At 38.2% G+C, this 18,915-nt stretch overlaps 1 protein-coding gene across 1 annotated transcript; it reads left to right on the top strand.

The window, feature by feature from the left end:
- The first annotated feature begins 91 nt into the window (after window positions 1-91).
- On the top strand, window positions 92-18,915 carry NTPCR (nucleoside-triphosphatase, cancer-related). The gene is made up of 5 exons (XM_072409230.1): window positions 92-180; window positions 9,199-9,361; window positions 12,300-12,399; window positions 13,209-13,418; window positions 18,464-18,915. The coding sequence occupies exons 1-5, from the start codon at window positions 147-149 to the stop codon at window positions 18,527-18,529; spliced, it is 573 nt and encodes a 190-aa protein (XP_072265331.1). The 5' UTR covers window positions 92-146; the 3' UTR covers window positions 18,530-18,915.

An 18,915-nucleotide genomic window follows, 5' to 3' on the forward strand; every position in this document is an offset into this window, starting at 1 on the left:
ATCTATAATATTGGCGGTCTCATCCTACTAAATTCGAATTATTAAACGTGTAAACCACAAGCTCAATAAAACGCGTCACTTCCCTTCGTTTCTTGCTGAGCGTGTGACAGTTCTTCCTGTTATTTTCGGAGTGAGGTCGGCTAGCAATGTACAGACACGTTTTCCTGACAGGCCCTCCAGGTGAACAACATATACTTAGGCCTTCTGCATCTCATTGGTAGAAAACAAACAAATCTAAGTTATTATCTGTAATAACATTGCTATACAATGGGCTAATCTACACCAGGACGTTTCTTTGAGGCACGACTATGACCCTTAAGCTGCGTACACACTTCCAATTTTTGTCGTTGGAAAGGATCTTTCACGATCCTTTCCAACGACAAGGGAGTGCACGATGCATGAACGGTGCTGTACATACAGCACCGTTCATGCTCTATGGAGAGGGGAGGGGGAGAGTGACGGAGCGGCACCCTGCTGCGCGCTCTCCCCTTCCCTTTCATTAGGATCGGCTGTCGTCCATCGTCCGTGGATCCGGCAGGTCGGTCGTATGGACGACACCGACTGTACACACGGAAGATTTTCGCCCGATAATTGGCCGATGCCGATTATCGGGCGATAAAAATCTGACGTGTGTACGTAGCTTTATCCTAAACGTTGCTTGCAATTAAAAAAATTAAAACTCTGGGTTAATGCTGGAAAACACTCAAAAACACGGGTAAATGCTTACATTTACTTCATTGTGACGTTTTTCCCCGTTTTAAACACTTGAAACAAACGCGTTAAAAAAACACTGGAAAACGCTACATCAGCGTTTTCCAGCTTTTTAAAGGCAAGCTTTAAAAAGCTGGAAAGTGCTTAAAAACTAATAAATGCAATAGGAATGTTTACATGTCTTTTAAAAAACGTCTGTGTAGCCCCAGCCCTAACTGGATTTATCAGCAAAATTAGAAATCTGGTTTGTTAGCAGGAAAGAACATGGCAATAATACCCAGCTCCTATGGATCTGTAGGGAAATTCCTGTGCTCCCTTTTCCATGACTAAATGCCAGTGCAGTTATAGGACCAGCACTGGAGTAAGAAAAACAAATTATTTTACTTTACTTCTGCCCTGGACCCCCAGCTTGAGGGGTAATCAACATTCATCTAAGACAGGGGTCAGCAACCTTTACTATCAAAAGAGCCATTTTGCCTCCTCTCCCACTAAAGAAAAATAGTCTGGAGCCGCAAAACATAACACAGTTTGGAATTTGTGAATTTAATACAAGATAATTTTATGGTACAGTTCACAGAAGCCCCAACTAGAAATGGTATTTTGCGGGACCTAGTTCTTTCTAACAATGCAGAACAAATGTGCAAATAAAAGATAATCTGGGTAGCAGTGACCATAATATGATTTCATTTAATGTAAGCTATAAACAGGAAGCAAAAACAGGAAAGATAAAAACATTTAATTTTAAGAGTGCAAATTTTAAGGACAGCTCTCTGTGACTTGGACTGGGAGACAATATTGTCCTCAAAGAACACAGAACAGAAATGGGAATGTTTCAAGTCTGTTCTACAAATGCAAACTGAAAAATATATTCCAATAGGTAATAAGTTTAAGAGGTTAAAATTAAAACCTATGTGGCTTACAGCTGATGTTAAAAAAGCCATAAGGAACAATAAAGGGGCATTCCAAAAATATAAAAATGAAGGATCACCTTCATCATTTGAAACCTATAAAGAATATAACAAAAGATGTAAAAAGGAGATAAAATATGCAAAACTTCAAAATGAAAGAGATTGCAAAGGAAAGTAAGGCAAACCCACCAAATTTATACAAAAATATTAACCTCCCTAGCGGTAACCCAGAGTGTGACTCGGGGTAGAAAAAACTTGCTAAAAGTGGTAAACAGAGTCACACTTGGGGTAGGTAAAGCAGCGTTAATAATGATAAATAAAGTCTTACCTTATCTGCCGGCAGCCTCCTCCGTTCTGCCTTAGCGATCGCGTCTCCTCTCTTCCTGTCTTCCCCCTGCAACAGCGTCTCTGTACTGATGAGTCACCGGAGGAGTTCCCAGTGACGTCCGTGCGGGTGTTGCCGGTGGGCGTGGCCAGCGGGAAATTCAAATTTTTTGTTTTGGATTCAATACAAATAACTGTTACAGTGCACTGCCTACCTGCCAATACATTTGATTACTGACCTCTGCCTGATCTTTTGATCATTTCTATGCCTGGCGCCGGCCCTGACCTCTGCCTGGACTTTGACCACTTCTCTGCCTGCCGCCTGCCCTGACCTCTGCCTGATTTCTGACATCTCTGCCTGCCGCCTGCCCTGACTTCTGTCTGGATTCTGACGTTTTTGCCTGCTGCCAGCCCTGACCTCTGCCATGGCATCCAAAAGGCGTCTCTCAAGTCATGCTGCATATGAGGAACTTGCAGACAGCGAGAGCGACTTGGAATCACAAGTAACAGTCAAGTGACAGTGATTACCCTGGAAACCTGTCATCGGACACAGAAAGTGACAGAGATTCGGACACTGAGGTTAGTGACATCCGCATCTGGTGCTCTGTTGATATCAGTCAGCCTCAGCCAGTGTCCCCAGGATTCCCATTCACTGGGGAGCCTGGTCTGAAAGTAGAGGTGGATCACAACCCCCTGGCGACCTGGAGCTATTTCTGAATGACAAAGCCATACAAAAAATTGTTGCGGAAACCAACAGGTATGCCGAGCAACAGTTAGCTGCCACATCCAGCAGGTTTTCCAGGACCAGAAAATGGGAACCTGTCACTGAAAAGGACATTTGGCTGTTTCTGGGCCTAATTATTCTGCAGGGAGTGGGTGGGAAAGCCCCTGCAGAAGTGGTATTGGTCCACTAATAGGCTGATCGCTACCCCCTTTTTTTGGAACAGTCATGTCTGAGTACCGTTTTTGCCTAATAATGAAGTTTCTACATTTTTGAAATAATGAAACATTTGATGAGACCACACATCCTGGGCCCAAGCTGAAAAAAAATCTGAGAGTTGTATCAGATATTTTTGGAGAACTTCAGAGACAGCTATGTCCCCCAAAGAGAAGTAAGCATAGACGAAAGTCTAATGGCCTACAAGGGGAGGCTCAGCTGGATCCAATATATTGCATCTAAGAGGGCCAGATTTGGAGTCAAGTTCTTCATGCTGTGTGAATCAGCAACAGGGTACATATGAAACACTCTCATTTACACTGGGAGAGGCACAAAATTTAGCCCCAGATTCAGCAGCTATGAAGTGGCAACATCATCTGTGCTTTCACTAATGGAGCTATTGCTGAATCAAGGATATTGTGTTACCACCGATATTTTTTACAGCTTCCAGAAATATTTGAGTTCCTGATCAAGCATAAAACTGATGCCTATGGCACTGTTAGAGCTAATCGGCGAGAAATGCGACCCATGTTTAGCAAACAAAAGCTGAAAACTGGAGAAATAGTTGCCTGGCAAAAAGGAAAAATGATGGCCCTGCGATGGCATGACAAAAAAAAGATGTGTGCCTTTTGAGCACTGTACACAACACCGCCACTGCTATGGCTAGAACAAAAGGAGGGAAAGAAATTTTGAAACCACAGGTTGTTCTGGACTACAACAGTACCATGATGGGTGTTGATAGAGCTGACCAAGCGATGAATTTTTATCCTGCTGTTGGAAAACAACAGAGAAATATTATAGAAAAATGTTTAGGCATCTGGTGAAACAATGTCTTTGGAATGCTTTCATTCTTTTCAAAGCAAAGAATGACATGCCTGTACTTCACCATGATTTTATCTGGCAAATTTGTGAGGCCATATGTCTAAAATATCAAGGAGCAGAAACGGATAGAGTTGGACGCCGTGCTACCAGGGTGGTGAACCCAGAACCCCTGACTGGTCGCCACTTTATGGACCACATACCACCAAGCGCAAGAAAAGAAGCGCCAAGGAGGATGTGCGTGGTGTGTTGCGCTAACCGTGATGACACCGGGAGAAAAATAAGAAAGGAAACCCTGTTCTACTGCCCGAATTGTGATGTTGTGCTGTCCCTTGTTTCAAAATATATCACACCCGGGATGTTTATTAGTTGTTTATTAGTTGTTTTTTAGTTTATGAGAAAAATCATAAAAACCTCAGATTTTTGTGTTTTTTATTTAAAGTTTATTATTAAATTTAATTATTATTAATATGACATGATTTTGTGTTTCAAACTTTATTTTACTTATATTCTTGTTTGGACATATTCTGGTGGGTTTTGCCTAAGACTTACAGGCCTACAATGAAAAAAAATGTTCATGAAAAAATGTACTGCTTTTTGATATATAATTCCAGAAAGAAATGAACCGCTAGAGAGGTTAATAGCAAAAAGCTATCTGAGCATGTACGCCCCTTAAATTATGTCGCTAGGTTGGTAACTGGGGATAAAGACAAGGCAGATTTACGAAACACTTTTTTTTAGCTCTGTGTACACGAAGGAAAATGGCAGAGCTCAAGTCCAAATTTATAATAGCAATGTCACTGCCTTAAATGAGTCACAATGGCTCACAAAGATTGAGAAGCAGCTGGGAAAAACTAAGGTTAACATAGCACCAGGACATGATGGATTGCATCCACGTGTCCTCAAAGAGCTGAACTAAGTTATTGCAAAGCCATTATTTCTAATTTTTAGAGACTTTTTAGTCACTGGCAAGGTACCGATGGATTGGTGTAAGTTCCTATCTTCAAAAAGGGAGCAAAGTCATTACCAGGTAACTACAGACCCGTTAGTTTAACGTCCATAGTTGGAAAGGTCTTAGAGAGTTTGATAAAGAGCCACATAGAGGAGTTTCTGCTAGATATTAATATTATAAGTGATAGTCAGCATGGCTTCAAGAAAGACAGAAGTTGTCAAACAAATTTACTCTCTTTTTATGAGGAAGTAAGTAAACAGATATACAGTGGAATAGCAGTTGATATAGTGTATTTGGACTTGGCTAGCATTTGACACTGTACCCCACAGACAGTTAGTATGCAAGTTAGGGTCGATAGGTTTAGAAAAGTCAATCTGTAAATGGATAGAGAATTGGCTTAAAGATCGCATCCAGAGAGTTGTAATTATTGATTCATACTCTGAATGGTCTAAGGTTATTAGTGGTGTACCCCGGGGTTCAGTGTGGGGACCTTTACTGTTTAACATCTTCATAAATTATATAGAGTTTGGGATTAAAAGTACAATTTCTGTGTTTGCAGATGACACCAAACTATGTAATGGAATTAAGTCCATACAGGATGTCTATAATCTACAAGCAGACCTGGATGTACTGTTTGATTGGGCAGCCAAGTGGCAAATGACATTTAATATAGATAAATGTAAAGTTATGCACCTAGGTGTTAACAACACGCATGCTTCATACTGTCTAGGGGAAATACATTTGGGGGAGTCAGAAATGGAAAAGAATCTGGGGGTTCTGGTAGATCATAGACTTAATAACAGCATGCAATGCCAAGCTGCAATATCTAAAGCTAGTAAAGTCCTTTCTTGTATTAAAAGAGGAATAGACTGCAGAGATGGAGACATAATCCTAGTCCCTGTAGCATTGGTCAGACCACATCTGGAATATGCAGTCCATTTTTGGGCACCAGTTCACAAAAAGGACATTGTGGAATTGGGAGTGCAACTAAATTATTAAAAAGGAATGGAGGAGCTCAACCATGAGGAGAGATTAGCTGAACTGAATCTATTCTCCCTTGAGAAGAGACGTTTAAGGGGGGATATGATCACCCTGTATAACAATATAAACAATCCATATAGAGAACTCTCTTCCCGATTATTCACTTTGAGATCATTACAAAGAGGGCACTCTTTGCGTCTGGAGGAAAAGAAGTTTAAGCTCTGGATAAGGAAGGGATTCTTCACTGTAAGGTCTGTGAAAATGTGGAATCGGCTCCCTCAGGAAGTAGTTTCAGCAACTACTATAGATTGCTTTAAGAAAAAGCTGGATGTTTTTCTAGAAGCACATAATATAACTGGGTATTAAGGCTTTAAAGTAAAAATAACAGTCACTGTTGATCCAGGGAACATTCGATTGCCTCAAGCATTTTTTTTGCCTTCCTCTTGAACAACTATGTCTTATATGGTTTTATATCTGGGATATGTTTATTTCCCTAGTGGTTTAACTTGATGGACTTATGTCTTTTTTCAACCTAACCAACTATGTCAGTGAATTTAGGATGAATAACTAGCAGTGAACCCCAACCTCCATATCACCCCTGCATGGTCTTTATTTTATATTTTCCCCACCATACCCTTCCACTAGAACACATAATCTCTGGTTTCCCCTCCAGACAATCTGCACGCCACCCAATCACGCCACCCAAACTGTGCATATTGAACATTGTCCAAGCCATTCACACAAAATGCTCAATAAGCCTATATAAGTTTAGTACTCCATCAAATAATAAACCTCCTTCCACCCACCCCTTAATAAAACCTTTTTATTGAAAAAAAAAATCTGTGTTAGGCCATTCATATGAACAGGTTCTGCACATCATCACTGCAAACTAGAGCATGAAAAAGTGAGAACGCAGCCTATTGGCTTAGAATCACCTGCTGTTTGTTTATATTTAGGGCCAATAGGCTGGAGAAACCTGTTCTCCAGAAAATAGATTTCAGAAATTGTTGTGAATTTTAAATACTAATGTCTTCTAGAAAGGTGTATGAAGGATTGCATAACATGCTTTTATTGCTCCTTCAGAATTTGTGAATAGTTTTGTGTGCATAGTTAGGGCCCAGGTGCACATAAAGGAAAAATGTTTCTTACATTGTCATGTTTTAAATAGAACACACAAAAAACATATATAAAGTTGATTGCGTCAGTATTCATGTATTGTTGGTTTTAGTAGATGTTGGGCTATATACACACGTGCAATAATTGTTGTTGGAATGGATCTTTAACAATCCTTTGTAACGACTGCACAATGCATGAACAAGGGCTGTACATACAGCCCCGTTCTGCTCTATGAAGAGGGTAGGGGGAGAACAACGTAACGGCGCCCCGTTGCGCTTTCTCCCCTTCACTTCCATTATGATCGTCATTGCACGTGTATACCCAGCCTTACTTTGGCCTTATCTGTGTGAGTAGCTATGACATATTGTGGAAACTGCTAATTTTCTGATATCTTTCAAAAACTGCAAACAATCTCTGTCAGATTTAAAGAGAGTTATGAAACACCAGCCCTTTTAAAGACCTCTAAGACAAATTCTCCATTTTAAATTTGAACTTTGACTAGACCTTAAAAATGGCATGGCATGTTTTTAGACTTTCTTTTTCTGAAAGGCAGATACTCCACCTAGAAATGACATCAAGTAACTAAATGACATAAGTTAACAACCTATGGGCCTCAGTGCAGATTTCTGCTAGACTGTCAACCCCAAAGACATCAAATCCACAATATAATAGTTGCAGATATCATTCCCCAACCAATACATGCTTTCACACCATTGCAAGTAATAGTACAAACTGATACCCAGTTGCCAAAATACAGTCACCCTCTTTCAATTCAAGACCGTTGCCAATCCACCCAAGATATGCTCACTGTGCTCTACACAGGAAAGTGCACAGTCATTCTGATTAGTTGTTCATCAGTCTACCAGGGCAGACTGAGCAAAAAGGTGAAGGGACTATAGTGTGTATGTCTGATTTTTGAATGAGAACAGCAAAACTGGTTTCAGACGATGATCATCTGACATATGAACAATGTGTAAATTTTGGAAGGATACTGCTAAACAAACCACAAGACTTTACAAACAATGTCCTTTAGATAGATGAGACTAAAGTGGAGGTAATTGGCCATAATGCACAGCACCTCGTTTGGTGAAAAACAAATACTGTATATAAACAGAAACACGTTATACCTACTGTCAAGCAAGGTGGAGGAGGTTTGATGATTTGGACTTATTTTGCAGTCACTGAATCAACCATGAACATCCCTGTATACCAAAGTATTCTAGAGTCATATGTGAGGTCAGCTGTACAACAGCTAAAACAAATTTGGGTCATGCAACAGGACAATGAAAAAGAAATGAATCATGGTGATGCAATAGCCCAGTCAAAGTCCAGACCTCTATTTGATCGAAATGCTGTGGCAGAACAGAGCTGTGCATAAATGAATGCCCTCAAACCTCAATGAACTGAAGCAATGTAAAGAAGAGTGGGACAAAATTCCTCCAAATTGATGTAAGAAAATGGTAAAGCCATACAGAAAAAAAGTACTTCAAGTATTCTGCTAAAGGTCATTCTCTGTCTGCTTCTCTTTCTTGGCTTTATTTTTATTAAATACATATTGTGGAATTTGTTGTGTGTTGTTATACACCTTAGGTTAGATTTAAATAATCTTAGAACCAGCTAAGGGCCAGATGATTTTTCATTGTGTCCCAAAACATATCCATGCTTTCTCCTTTACATCTGAGGTGTCAGATTTATCTCACACCTCTGGATGGAAATGGATTAGTATATTTAGCTCTTCTGTGTCCATGAGTGGACTTATTCATTCTTTTGTTATCTATTTTTTACAGACATTTTGTAGCGTTGTAAACTTTACAAAACGTCCAATTTTACTGCAGGTCTAAACAAGCCCTGAAGGTGCAATGGTGCCACGGTGCCACTATTTACCAGCATCCCTTTACTCCAATAAGGGGACACTCAGGGTAAAGTCCAAAAAAGCAAATATACAATAGTGAGTGCAAAAAACAACTTTAAATATTTATTTTTTACAAATGAAAAAGACAACACATTCAGGGGGCTAGAAAAGTCTCCCTTCAATAAAGCTACAAGGATGAAATGAATACATGCATACTGTATCAAACTACTGGCACATGTATAAAAGACAACATATCCATTAAGCTATAAAACAGAACAGGTCTTAAAACAAAGCACACATGTGTTGTTCTATCAACCTCAGAGCCCATAAAAGTACTTAAATACTGGTTTAAGTAGCCCTGATGTAAGAAAAGATTTCTGGACCCAAAATGTGTTGGCAGTTTAATTTGAAACATTTTGGAACCTACTTTAGCCATTATCTCTTTGTATATTTGTTTTTTCTTTTTGTAAATGGTATACAGTGCTATACTATATAACACATATCTGTTAGTGCTGCATTAGTTGTGACTAATTGTGTGTGATTACAAATTTTACCTTGACAGTATATAGTATGTATTTTTCTTATTTTATATTTGAAGGAATTGGAAAAACTACCTTAATCCATAAAGCCTCCGAAGCTTTAAAAGCATCCGGTAAACCTATTGATGGCTTTTATACAGAAGAAGTTAGACAAGGAGGCAGGAGAACTGGATTTGATGTTGTTACTTTATCTGGAAAGCATGGCATTCTGTCAAGAATTGGGTATATTGTTACTGAAATATACATTGAAGCTTTAAAATGATTGTTTTAGATTTGTATCCAGATAAACTTATCTCTAATAATAACAGTTATAACCTGAAAATCACGGAAGCCTTGCTGTGCAGAGTAGCCTTCCATGGGCCGTTGGTTAACAGCCACGTTTTTCAAAAGCAGGCCTGAACAAACCTGAATCAACCTACTCAGCTCCCAATCAGGCAGGCCCTTGTCTAGAAATAATGTTGTGATACCCATGACTAAAAAATGCAGTGATCTAAGGTCCTTAATATGCTTAAGGGAAAGCAAGTAGTAAGCAAGTAATTTGCAATAATACTATTTATTCTGATATAGCAGGGATGTCCTTTTAACAGCCTAATTTTGACCATACATTTGTTATTGTGAATGTACAATCTTCTTTAGATATATTCTCAACTATAACAATGCAAGGGCCTGCTTGAGTAGGTAATTTCAGGTTTGTCCTCAGGTTACTTAGTTTTTGGCAACGGTTAACTTTTTTTATGAGGAATTCTTTACCAATAGAAATGTAAAGACTATTTGCTCTCCCTCTCTTTGAAAGGGTTAGCTATCTTTCTTTCATGCATACCCTTTTGCATCAATATAATTTTGCATTATATATGTAATAAAACTGAAATAGATATTATTATTAATATTCGGTATTTATATAGCACTAACATATTTCAATATGATATATTAAAGATACCTCTCCTTCACTCAGAGAATCAGCATACCAGCCAGACACTTAGCTTTACCAGCAGTACAATATTCTATACTTACAAAATAAGGTGTTTGTAATGTTGTCTGTGTTCACTGTGGAAATATTTACACTCTCTACTCTTCTATTGATGGCCAGCAATAACATAACTCTGACAGCTTTTAGGCTTTTTGTATACAATTTAGAACTAATAGACTTGGCCTTAATTGTTGGTCAAATTATTACCGTGCCTTTTAGAAGTTTTCATGTGTCCTGTTTTGTCACATTACAACCTGGAATTAAAATGAATTTTCATTTTGTATATTGGACCTATATACCTAACTTGGGATGCTTAAGGGTGTTGTAGAATCAAATATATATTACCGAATTCAGAGAGTATTGGGCATTATCTAGCTCTCCCTTGCCTGAACAAGGGGTTAAAAAGCCTGGATGGGTCCACAGTAACAGTTTGCTTCAGAATGGCATCTCTCTATTTAGGATCCAGGCCCAGATTGTCCTGGAAGGAATTGGTGAGCCAGACACTCCATTCCTTTTCAAGGCTGCAAATTGTGGGTGGCTTTGGAAAGCTGGCTGATTAAAAAGTGCAGCTGTCTTTGAGACTGTGGAGTTGCAACCTAAAGGTCAGGTAGATCAGATAAATAGGCTGTGTGCAACCTGTATGTGGGAGACCCTAGGAGGTCTCTCAAAATATAGGTCTGTGGGACCAAAAACCCTGATGGGTGTTTCAGTCCCAGTCTATGAGTGAGCCTGGAACCAGCAGCATGAGGCAGCTCCCTGTTTTTGGAGGACAGACTAAAGACTAGCCAGACCACCTGGCATAGCCGCTTGTGGTGGCAGGACTGTTTAATTACTTGCCTGTGGGTCCTAATGCTGAACTAAGCTGTTTTGTGTTTGCTAATGCTGAATGGAAGTTATTTATTTAGCCTGAGCCTTAATAAATAGACTTCACTAAAGCACTACAGTGTTCTGCAAGGTGCAAATCCCCCTTACTTCACAAGGGAAATGAAATTAAATACCGTTGGTATGTATAAATATATATAAGTTGTGAGTGCATATTTATTCATCCACTTTGCTGTAAAACCCCTATATAAGGTTTGTTCCATCCAAATAATTTTAGAAGCAGCAGAGATGAAAGTATTTGTGCATTGGGACCACTTAAAACCCTACATTCCACGGAGTGGGGCTTTATAGAAGAGTGGCCAGAAAAAGCCATTAACAAGAAAACATGTTTGGTTTATCCCCCAACAGCATTTGGCCAACTCTCCAAACACAAGGAAGAGTCTTTGGTTGGATGAGACTAACAATGACCTTTTTGTCCTAATGGAAAATGCACATATGGCATGAACCCAACCCTTCCATCACCCTGAGAACACCATTACCACAGTGAAGTACAGTGGTGACAGCACTATACTTGTATACTATACATGTTTTTTCATTAGCAGGTGCAGGAAATCTGTTCAGGATTGATGCAAAGATGGATGGAACTAAATACAGAGCAATTCTTTAAGAGTACATGTTTTAGTCTGCCAGATATTTAAGATTTGGATGGAGGTTCACCTTCCAGCAGGACAATGACAAAGTAATTTAAATGGAAGCATTTAAATGTTGTGGAATTACCTAGTCAAAGCCTAGATGTCTAAATAATTGTTGCGTCACATAAAAAAAAAAAATGCACTTTCAAATTGGTATTTCCAGAATGTAATCCAAGACCAGGGGCATGAATACTTTCACACTGTATGTATACATGTTTTTGAACAAATGTTTTTACACGAACGTAAGGTAAGCTTATTGTTGAAGCTTTTTTTTGACAACTCCAGATCTAGTTCTATCTCTAGGTTTCCTGCAAATCCTGCTTAAGACCCTACAGAGCACTACCCTGGACTAAGTGTTTAGTCTCAATTGGTAGTAGTAGGAATGGTTACAAGTGATGACAATGCTAATAACCATGTCTCTAAGCTTAAATAGGAAGCTCTTTTGAACAGTGCTGCACTAAATTCACTGCATGCCCTGTACTGTTGCATCCTACTGAAACCAAACCTCAAGCCTAGCAGGATCACCAGTTTTTGTTTTTTGATTTTGGCAAGAGTATTATTGAATGTATTTGTTTTTATATAAAGTAAATAGGAATTATTTTTTTCAATTTTGTGTATAGTTATACTTCAACTGTGCTGGATTTCTTTTAGAACAATTTTGACTGTTTTTCCGTTTTAGAACTAGTCAGTCCGATGGGAAACGTGAATACAGAGTTGGGCAATATGCTGTGGATATTAGTTCATTTGAGCATTTAGTAATTCCTATTTTGGACTACGTGGTAAGTTGTTACAGTTTTTATGTTTTCAATTTAGGATTTGTGAAAAAATATAGTTTGTTTTCCAGAAAGGGGCATTGTTTGGTAATTAGAGGTCTTTGTGATATTATTTTTTAAAGGAGTCCTTTGTGTGCATCAGTAAATTAATTTTCTACACTTTATAATTTTTTTTTGTACAGACTAAAACCTGAGCATGTGATTTTTATCATCGTCTAGCAGATTGAGGTCTGAAAGGATCTGTAATCTATAAAGCAAGTTCTCATCTTTCTCGAAAGTTGCATTGCATTGCAAAGTTCAGCTAAATCCAATATTGAGCACAGCAAAATATATACTAACTTTATGTAAAAATTTACACTTTTCCTATTTCCTATTACTTTTTTGTCCTGTTTACAAATGACAAATTATGATTCTAGCACAAAGCATTTTAAATAAATTTACAAATTATCTATTTGCTCAGCACCTACCACTGTCATAGGGGAGTCAGCAAGTGTTTCAAGGGCAAGTGTTAACAACTCTTATTATTATCATATTATTATTGCTTGTGCTTAAGTGAAGTCTCAGGCAGTGATTAAACTGTAGTAAAAACAACAAGATTTAAAGTGGCAAGTCCAAAAAATGTTTTCGAGTTTGTAGTATATTGTACATAAAAGTCTAAATTAAAATGTGCACAGCAGCTTTTGAAAATGTGCATTAGAAACATCCCTTAGCTAAGAGAAAGTGTGCTATCGTTTAGATAATTATCACAAAACATGTCTGATGTATGTGTAATATATTTATTCATTTATTTTGATCACATTTTGTTTTGCTAACAGCTAAAAACTGGAAATCCAGCACAAAAATTTGTATGTGTCATCGATGAGATTGGAAAAATGGAGCTCTTTAGTAAGAAATTTATTTCTGTTGTGCACACAATTTTGGATTCTGCAAATACTGTAGTGTTAGGAACCATTCCGGTACCAAAAGGAAAACCACTTCCTCTTGTTGAAGAAATAAGATCTCGTCAGGATGTAAAAGTGTTTAATGTAAGTCATAAATTTTAACAGGACAGTCATATTAAAATTTATCAACATTTTATTACAATTTGCTTCATTAAAAAATCAGGTCATAAAAGTTATTTTCTTATTTGTTAAAAACAACATTCCATGGTGTAATACTTCTTTTAAGGTTATCTTTTATCCAACGCATTTCATAGACAGAGTCCACTTCATCAGGGATATGGTTCAACACAACTAAGTTTCTCAGCACTACAATACAATACTAAAGGGCAATGAAACCCACATCATAAAGGATACACTTTTCCCCCCAGTGCAGAGGTGGGCAGAAAGGGGGAATAACCGAGTGAAGGCTGCAGCCCACAGATTTGGGATCACTCCAAAAACTTTCCAGTCTTCATTCAATGAATAATGTGGTTGTACAGATCCATAGTATTTTATGATAAGATCTCAATCTCTAAGTTTATCCAAAGAGTCAGCGACTTTAGGGGTTTATAAGGCGCTAAAATAAGTTATTTTCAGAATGGAGAGTGAAAAAGTGCCGGGTGATCCTCACTGTGGGTGCCTCACAGGCTAGCAAGAGAGCCCTTTTTTAATGAAGCATATTGTAATAAAATGTTGACAACTTTTTATATGACACTCGTGAAAGTCCCTTTTTGATATGTCTTACTTTTTGATATGTTTTTCTATGTTATAAGTAGGGATGTTGACAATGTGTAAAATGATATGGGATCTTATAAGGGAAATTACATGAATTCTAACAAATGTATATGGGACAAAGTAAGTGATCCTGTTTTTTTTTTAAATTTTCTAGTTTTTTGATCTTCGAGGTTGAGAGAATTTTATGAACATGGACTAGGACTTTACCCATTACATTTACATAATTATTCAGATCCTTTACTTAGTACTTAGTTGAAGCATGTTTGGCAGCCTCAAGTCTTTTTGAGTATGATTTAACAATCTTTGCACACCTGGATTGGGGGACTTTCTGTCATTATTCTTTGCAAATCCTGTCAAGCTCAGTCAGGTTGGATGGGAACTGTCTCGTGGAAAGCCATTTTTAGGTCTCTCCAGAGATGTTGGATAGGGTTAAAGTCAGGACCACTGGTTGGGCCAATCTAGGGTATTTACCGAGCTGACTATAGGACACTCCTGTGTTGTCTTCACTATGTGCTTTGGGTCATTGTCATGTTGGAAGATGAACCTTAGGACCAGCTTGAGGTCCTGAGCACTGTGAAACAATTTTCATTGGCTGACGCCACCATGCTTTACTGTTGGGATGGTATTGGGCAGTAGATCAGCAGTGCCTCCTGATTTACTCCAGAAATAGCGTTTAGAATTGATGCCAAACAGTTGAAGCTTGGTTTAATGTGGTCAGAGAACTGGGGGACTTGAATCAAAATGCAGGAAACATCTCAACAGATGTCAACCAGTTTGGATGGGGACCGTCGGCGGACAGCCATTTTCAGATCCCTCCAGAGATGTTCAGTAGGGTTCAAGTCAGGGCTCTGGCTGGGCCACTCTAGGACATTCACAGATTTATCCCTAAGCCACTCCTTTGTTGTCCTCACTATATGCATTTTCTTGTTGGAAGGTTAACTTTCGGCTCATTTTGAGGTCTTGAGCACTGTGAAGCAAGAATATGAAGTAGGAATGTTAGTGGTGGTTGAAGTTTAAGTAAACTGGCTGTCCTAAGAGACAATATGCCAACCCTTTAAATATAAATAAGATATGTAAAGAATGAAGGAGAGGAAGGGTTTTTTGTCAAACAAAAAAGTATTGTATTCAATGATACATCTCATAGATAGCAATACATCAATAATCAGTTCTGGTGATCCACCATGGGAGTTGTGGTCCCGTGTGGTGAAGATAAGGCCCTAGGGGGCACTATACATACATCGTCTAACATTATGCGCACAAGTAAATCCGTAGTACAGGGCAACATATCAGTTCATAGTAACCGTTATACCCGCCGCATTTTGCCAGTTATTGGCTTCCTTCGGGGTAACAGTGAATTTGTACGCATGCAGTAATATTATATGGTCTGTTGTGCAGCTTGGTTCAACTGATGTTATAAGTATAGGAAAGTCCTTAACATTTAGGGCCAATATAGCAATGTTTTTGAATGAAAGTACACTTCAAACATGTACTCAAGGCAGGTAGGCTCAAGCACCACAAGATATGTTGGAGAAATCTGTGTTTTTTCAGTGATCTCCAGGAGGTTTCTCTTACGGCAGATGTGTGTGCTGGTTCATGCATGCAGAGGAGCACTCTTGCTTTACTTCGTACTTTAAACTGTGAAGCAAGTTTTTTGAAATGAAAATCTCTGTACCAACTTCGTTGAGCTTCCCTTAACTCTGATCAGTGTCCCAATCCCTGCTGTTGAAAGATAACCCCACTGCATGATGCTGCCGCCACCATGCTTTACTGTTGAGATGGTATTGGGCAGGTGATTAGCATAGCCAGTTCAATCTTAGTTTCATAAGACCAGGGAATCTTGTTCGTCACAGCCTAAAAGTCCTTAAGGTGCTTTTTTTTAAACTTCAAGAGAGGCTTCTGTCTAGCTACATTGCCATAAAGCCCCGATTAGTGGAGAGCTTCAGTTATGGCTGTTCCTCTGGTTCTTAGTCTGCACACAAGATAGCTGGAGCTCAATCAGAGAGACCATTGGGTTCTTGGTTATCTCTCTCACTAAGGCCCTTCTCCCTCCATTGCTCAGTTTGGCAAAACAAACATCTCTCTCTGGTTGTTCCAAACTTCTTCCTTTTGGGAAATATGGAGGCCACTGTGCTCTTGGAAACTTTCAATGCTTTAGTTGCAACAATCCTGCATCTGAGCTCTGAAATCAAATCCAAATCATGTTCTATCAATTTCATTTACCTCAGGAGGACTTGAATCAGGATCTAAACATATGTCTATGTGTGCAGATATATATATGACATTAAATATCCTTACCTTATCCCAGGCTTACGTGCTTGGCGTCTAGACAATGGTGACATTAAGATTCTAAGTTGCAATGTTAAGTATCTGAAATCTTGTGGATTTTAGATTGCAATGTTAAGTATCTGAAATCTTGCTGATTTTAGGTACTCATTCAGAAGGTTAGAGATATCACCCCCTACAGTAGAAGTCAGGGGAAAGGCATTTTTTTTAGTTAGAAGCTAATGATGTACCTAATAATAAAGGAGGGGACTGTAAGATCTATTCACATAATATTACATATAAATAATAATATTTCAAACTTGGTAACAATTGATAACTTCAATATTTGTCACTCCTTATGCATGTAAAAGAACATCTAATAGTTCAGTAGGTGAAAAGGGGGTGGACACTGTCTATAGAGAGGAGCAGAGTGCCGACAGTTGGTTGGGACCACCAAAAGATCAGCCAGGTCTAGGAGGCTGTTTTTACTGTAACATTACTTTATTAAAAAGTTTTGTCAATTATAAAGAGTATGAAAGCAGGGTACATTAGACATTAGGGGTTGGAGCAAAAACAAAATAAAAAGACAATACAGATACTCCTCATTTATCGACAAGATTTGTACAGTGTGCAGCAGTGTTGTGTCTCTTCATCACTCTAATCCACTCTGTTCTCTGTAATCTTCACCATTTTACAAGCTCCATCATCAATCCAGGTCTTGCAGGCTGTCACAGAGTTCACAGCTGCAGACCAATTTGATTAAAGTCCACATTGTTAAAAGAGAACTCCGTCATTAAAGCAGAACTAAACTAAAAAAACTCCCTTCCATATATTCCTCAATCCCTGCAGAGTTTGCCTGGATTGAGTCCCATGCAGTCATCTTCGTTATCTGTCTTTGGGTCCCGCCATCTTTCTTTCTCCTGCTTCTGTCTATGTCACCCAATCTCGCACTGCATCGGGTGATGTAGTCTGCAATAAATGGGAAAAAAGAAAGCCAATATCACTGTGCATAGTGAGATCAGCTTTTTTTTCCCCCATTAAAGAAAAAGCTCTATCTGTGCAAGGTAATTTTTACCTTACATAAATGGGTTGTCCACTCTTTTATGTAAAGTAAAAATATTAGTTTAGGTCTGCATTAGGTCGGAAGTATCTGTACACCAAAAACAGTACAGGATAGCATAGGAGGTAGTATGTTTAAAGCAAAAGAAATTATTCAGATTACAATATGCAATATAAATTAGGTATAGAAACTTAGTTATATTCGTATCCAGATTTGTAAAAAAAAAAAAAAATGTAAAATATAATGTATTTAAGATCATATTTTTTCTTAGGTAAATAAGATGAGTGGGATTGGGACAGGAAGCTAGGGTATGTTGGGGAGCAACGGCAGTTCTCTGCCAGTAGTCACCCAGATCTTTCTGAAATTACAGAGTATTGAGTTGGGGGAATGATTTGATGTGCAGTCATCACAATTGGTTGGTTATAGCACCAGTGAAACGTCATTGTTTTTTTTTCTTTTTTTTTTTTAAAGGATTTTGATTATCAATAATAATGTTCTAATGGAAAGGAAAACTTGTCAAGATTACACCTGTAATGTAATAAATTTTTGTTAGGTTTCTGGATTTTTATTTATCATTAGCAAACAATGGTGTAAAATTTAAAATTTCTGGTTATTTTACACTTTACACTCAGATTCAAGTCTCTCAATTTTTAAAGAGCTTTGGGTTCTGCTTCTATCTAACTATTATAAGTTGGATGCTTTGGCTCCTCGGGATGACCTCATAAGGGGTTGGTAGGTGGACGCACAGTAACCCAAAGTGCTGGATCACAACATAGGTAGACAAAGATTAATGTAACACTGTTACTACTTGTTTCTAAATTAAAAAAATATGTATATTCCAACCTGATACATAATGGTGGTCCTTTCTGTCTGGAGTGCACAACACAGACTTTATTATTGTTTTTTTTAGTTTAATTTGGACATTTCTGAAAAAACATTGACATCACAGGGCCTAGGTAAATGCACCTGTAAGGTATTTTTTATTATACCTTACTTTAAGTGCAAAGTAAGAATAGGAGCTCTTATAATAAGGCTGAAAGCTACCTACATCTGTAAAGATTGTGTGTTAACATGAAATCATCTTTTATTCTAGATTACAAAAGAAAACAGAGATGCCATGCTGCAAGAAATAGTGACGACTGTTCGGAACTGCATATAGGATGCTCAGTGGTTCAGAAGTGAAGTGGAAGTCTAATGCAGATTATTGTGTTTGATGTTGTTTGTGTATGTTATTTTGAGCTATATGAGCCATAGTTTATTTTTATTCAGTTACTTGCAGGGCAAAGGTGAGCAGACATGTACATAGAGACAGCTGAATTTTTGATTTCCTGTTTTGAACTTAAAAATTGTGATATCATTTCAGTGGAGTATTTTCCATACACATACAGGTCTCATCGGTGCTGCTTCTCTTTTTTTTAGTAGCAGCTTGGAATTTAAGAATAACAGTGTTTGCAGGTATTATCTAAAATCTACCCTTTATTGAGTCACCTAAGGTATTAAAGTGTATGTTAACTCTGCAGATGTTATAAAATATTTTCAATGGTG

Source organism: Pyxicephalus adspersus, chromosome 4 (assembly GCF_032062135.1).
Source record: "Pyxicephalus adspersus chromosome 4, UCB_Pads_2.0, whole genome shotgun sequence".
NCBI lineage: Eukaryota > Metazoa > Chordata > Amphibia > Anura > Pyxicephalidae > Pyxicephalus > Pyxicephalus adspersus.

What these genes read in the sequence shown, in the direction of transcription:
- NTPCR (XM_072409230.1), top strand. Translation starts at nt 147, where the DNA reads ATGTACAGACACGTTTTCCTGACAGGCCCTCCAG. An exon ending in TTTCCTGACAGGCCCTCCAG is followed by an intron (nt 181 to 9,198) that starts GTGAACAACATA and finishes TTATATTTGAAG; the next exon opens with GAATTGGAAAAACTACCTTA. An exon ending in GGCATTCTGTCAAGAATTGG is followed by an intron (nt 9,362 to 12,299) that starts GTATATTGTTAC and finishes TTTCCGTTTTAG; the next exon opens with AACTAGTCAGTCCGATGGGA.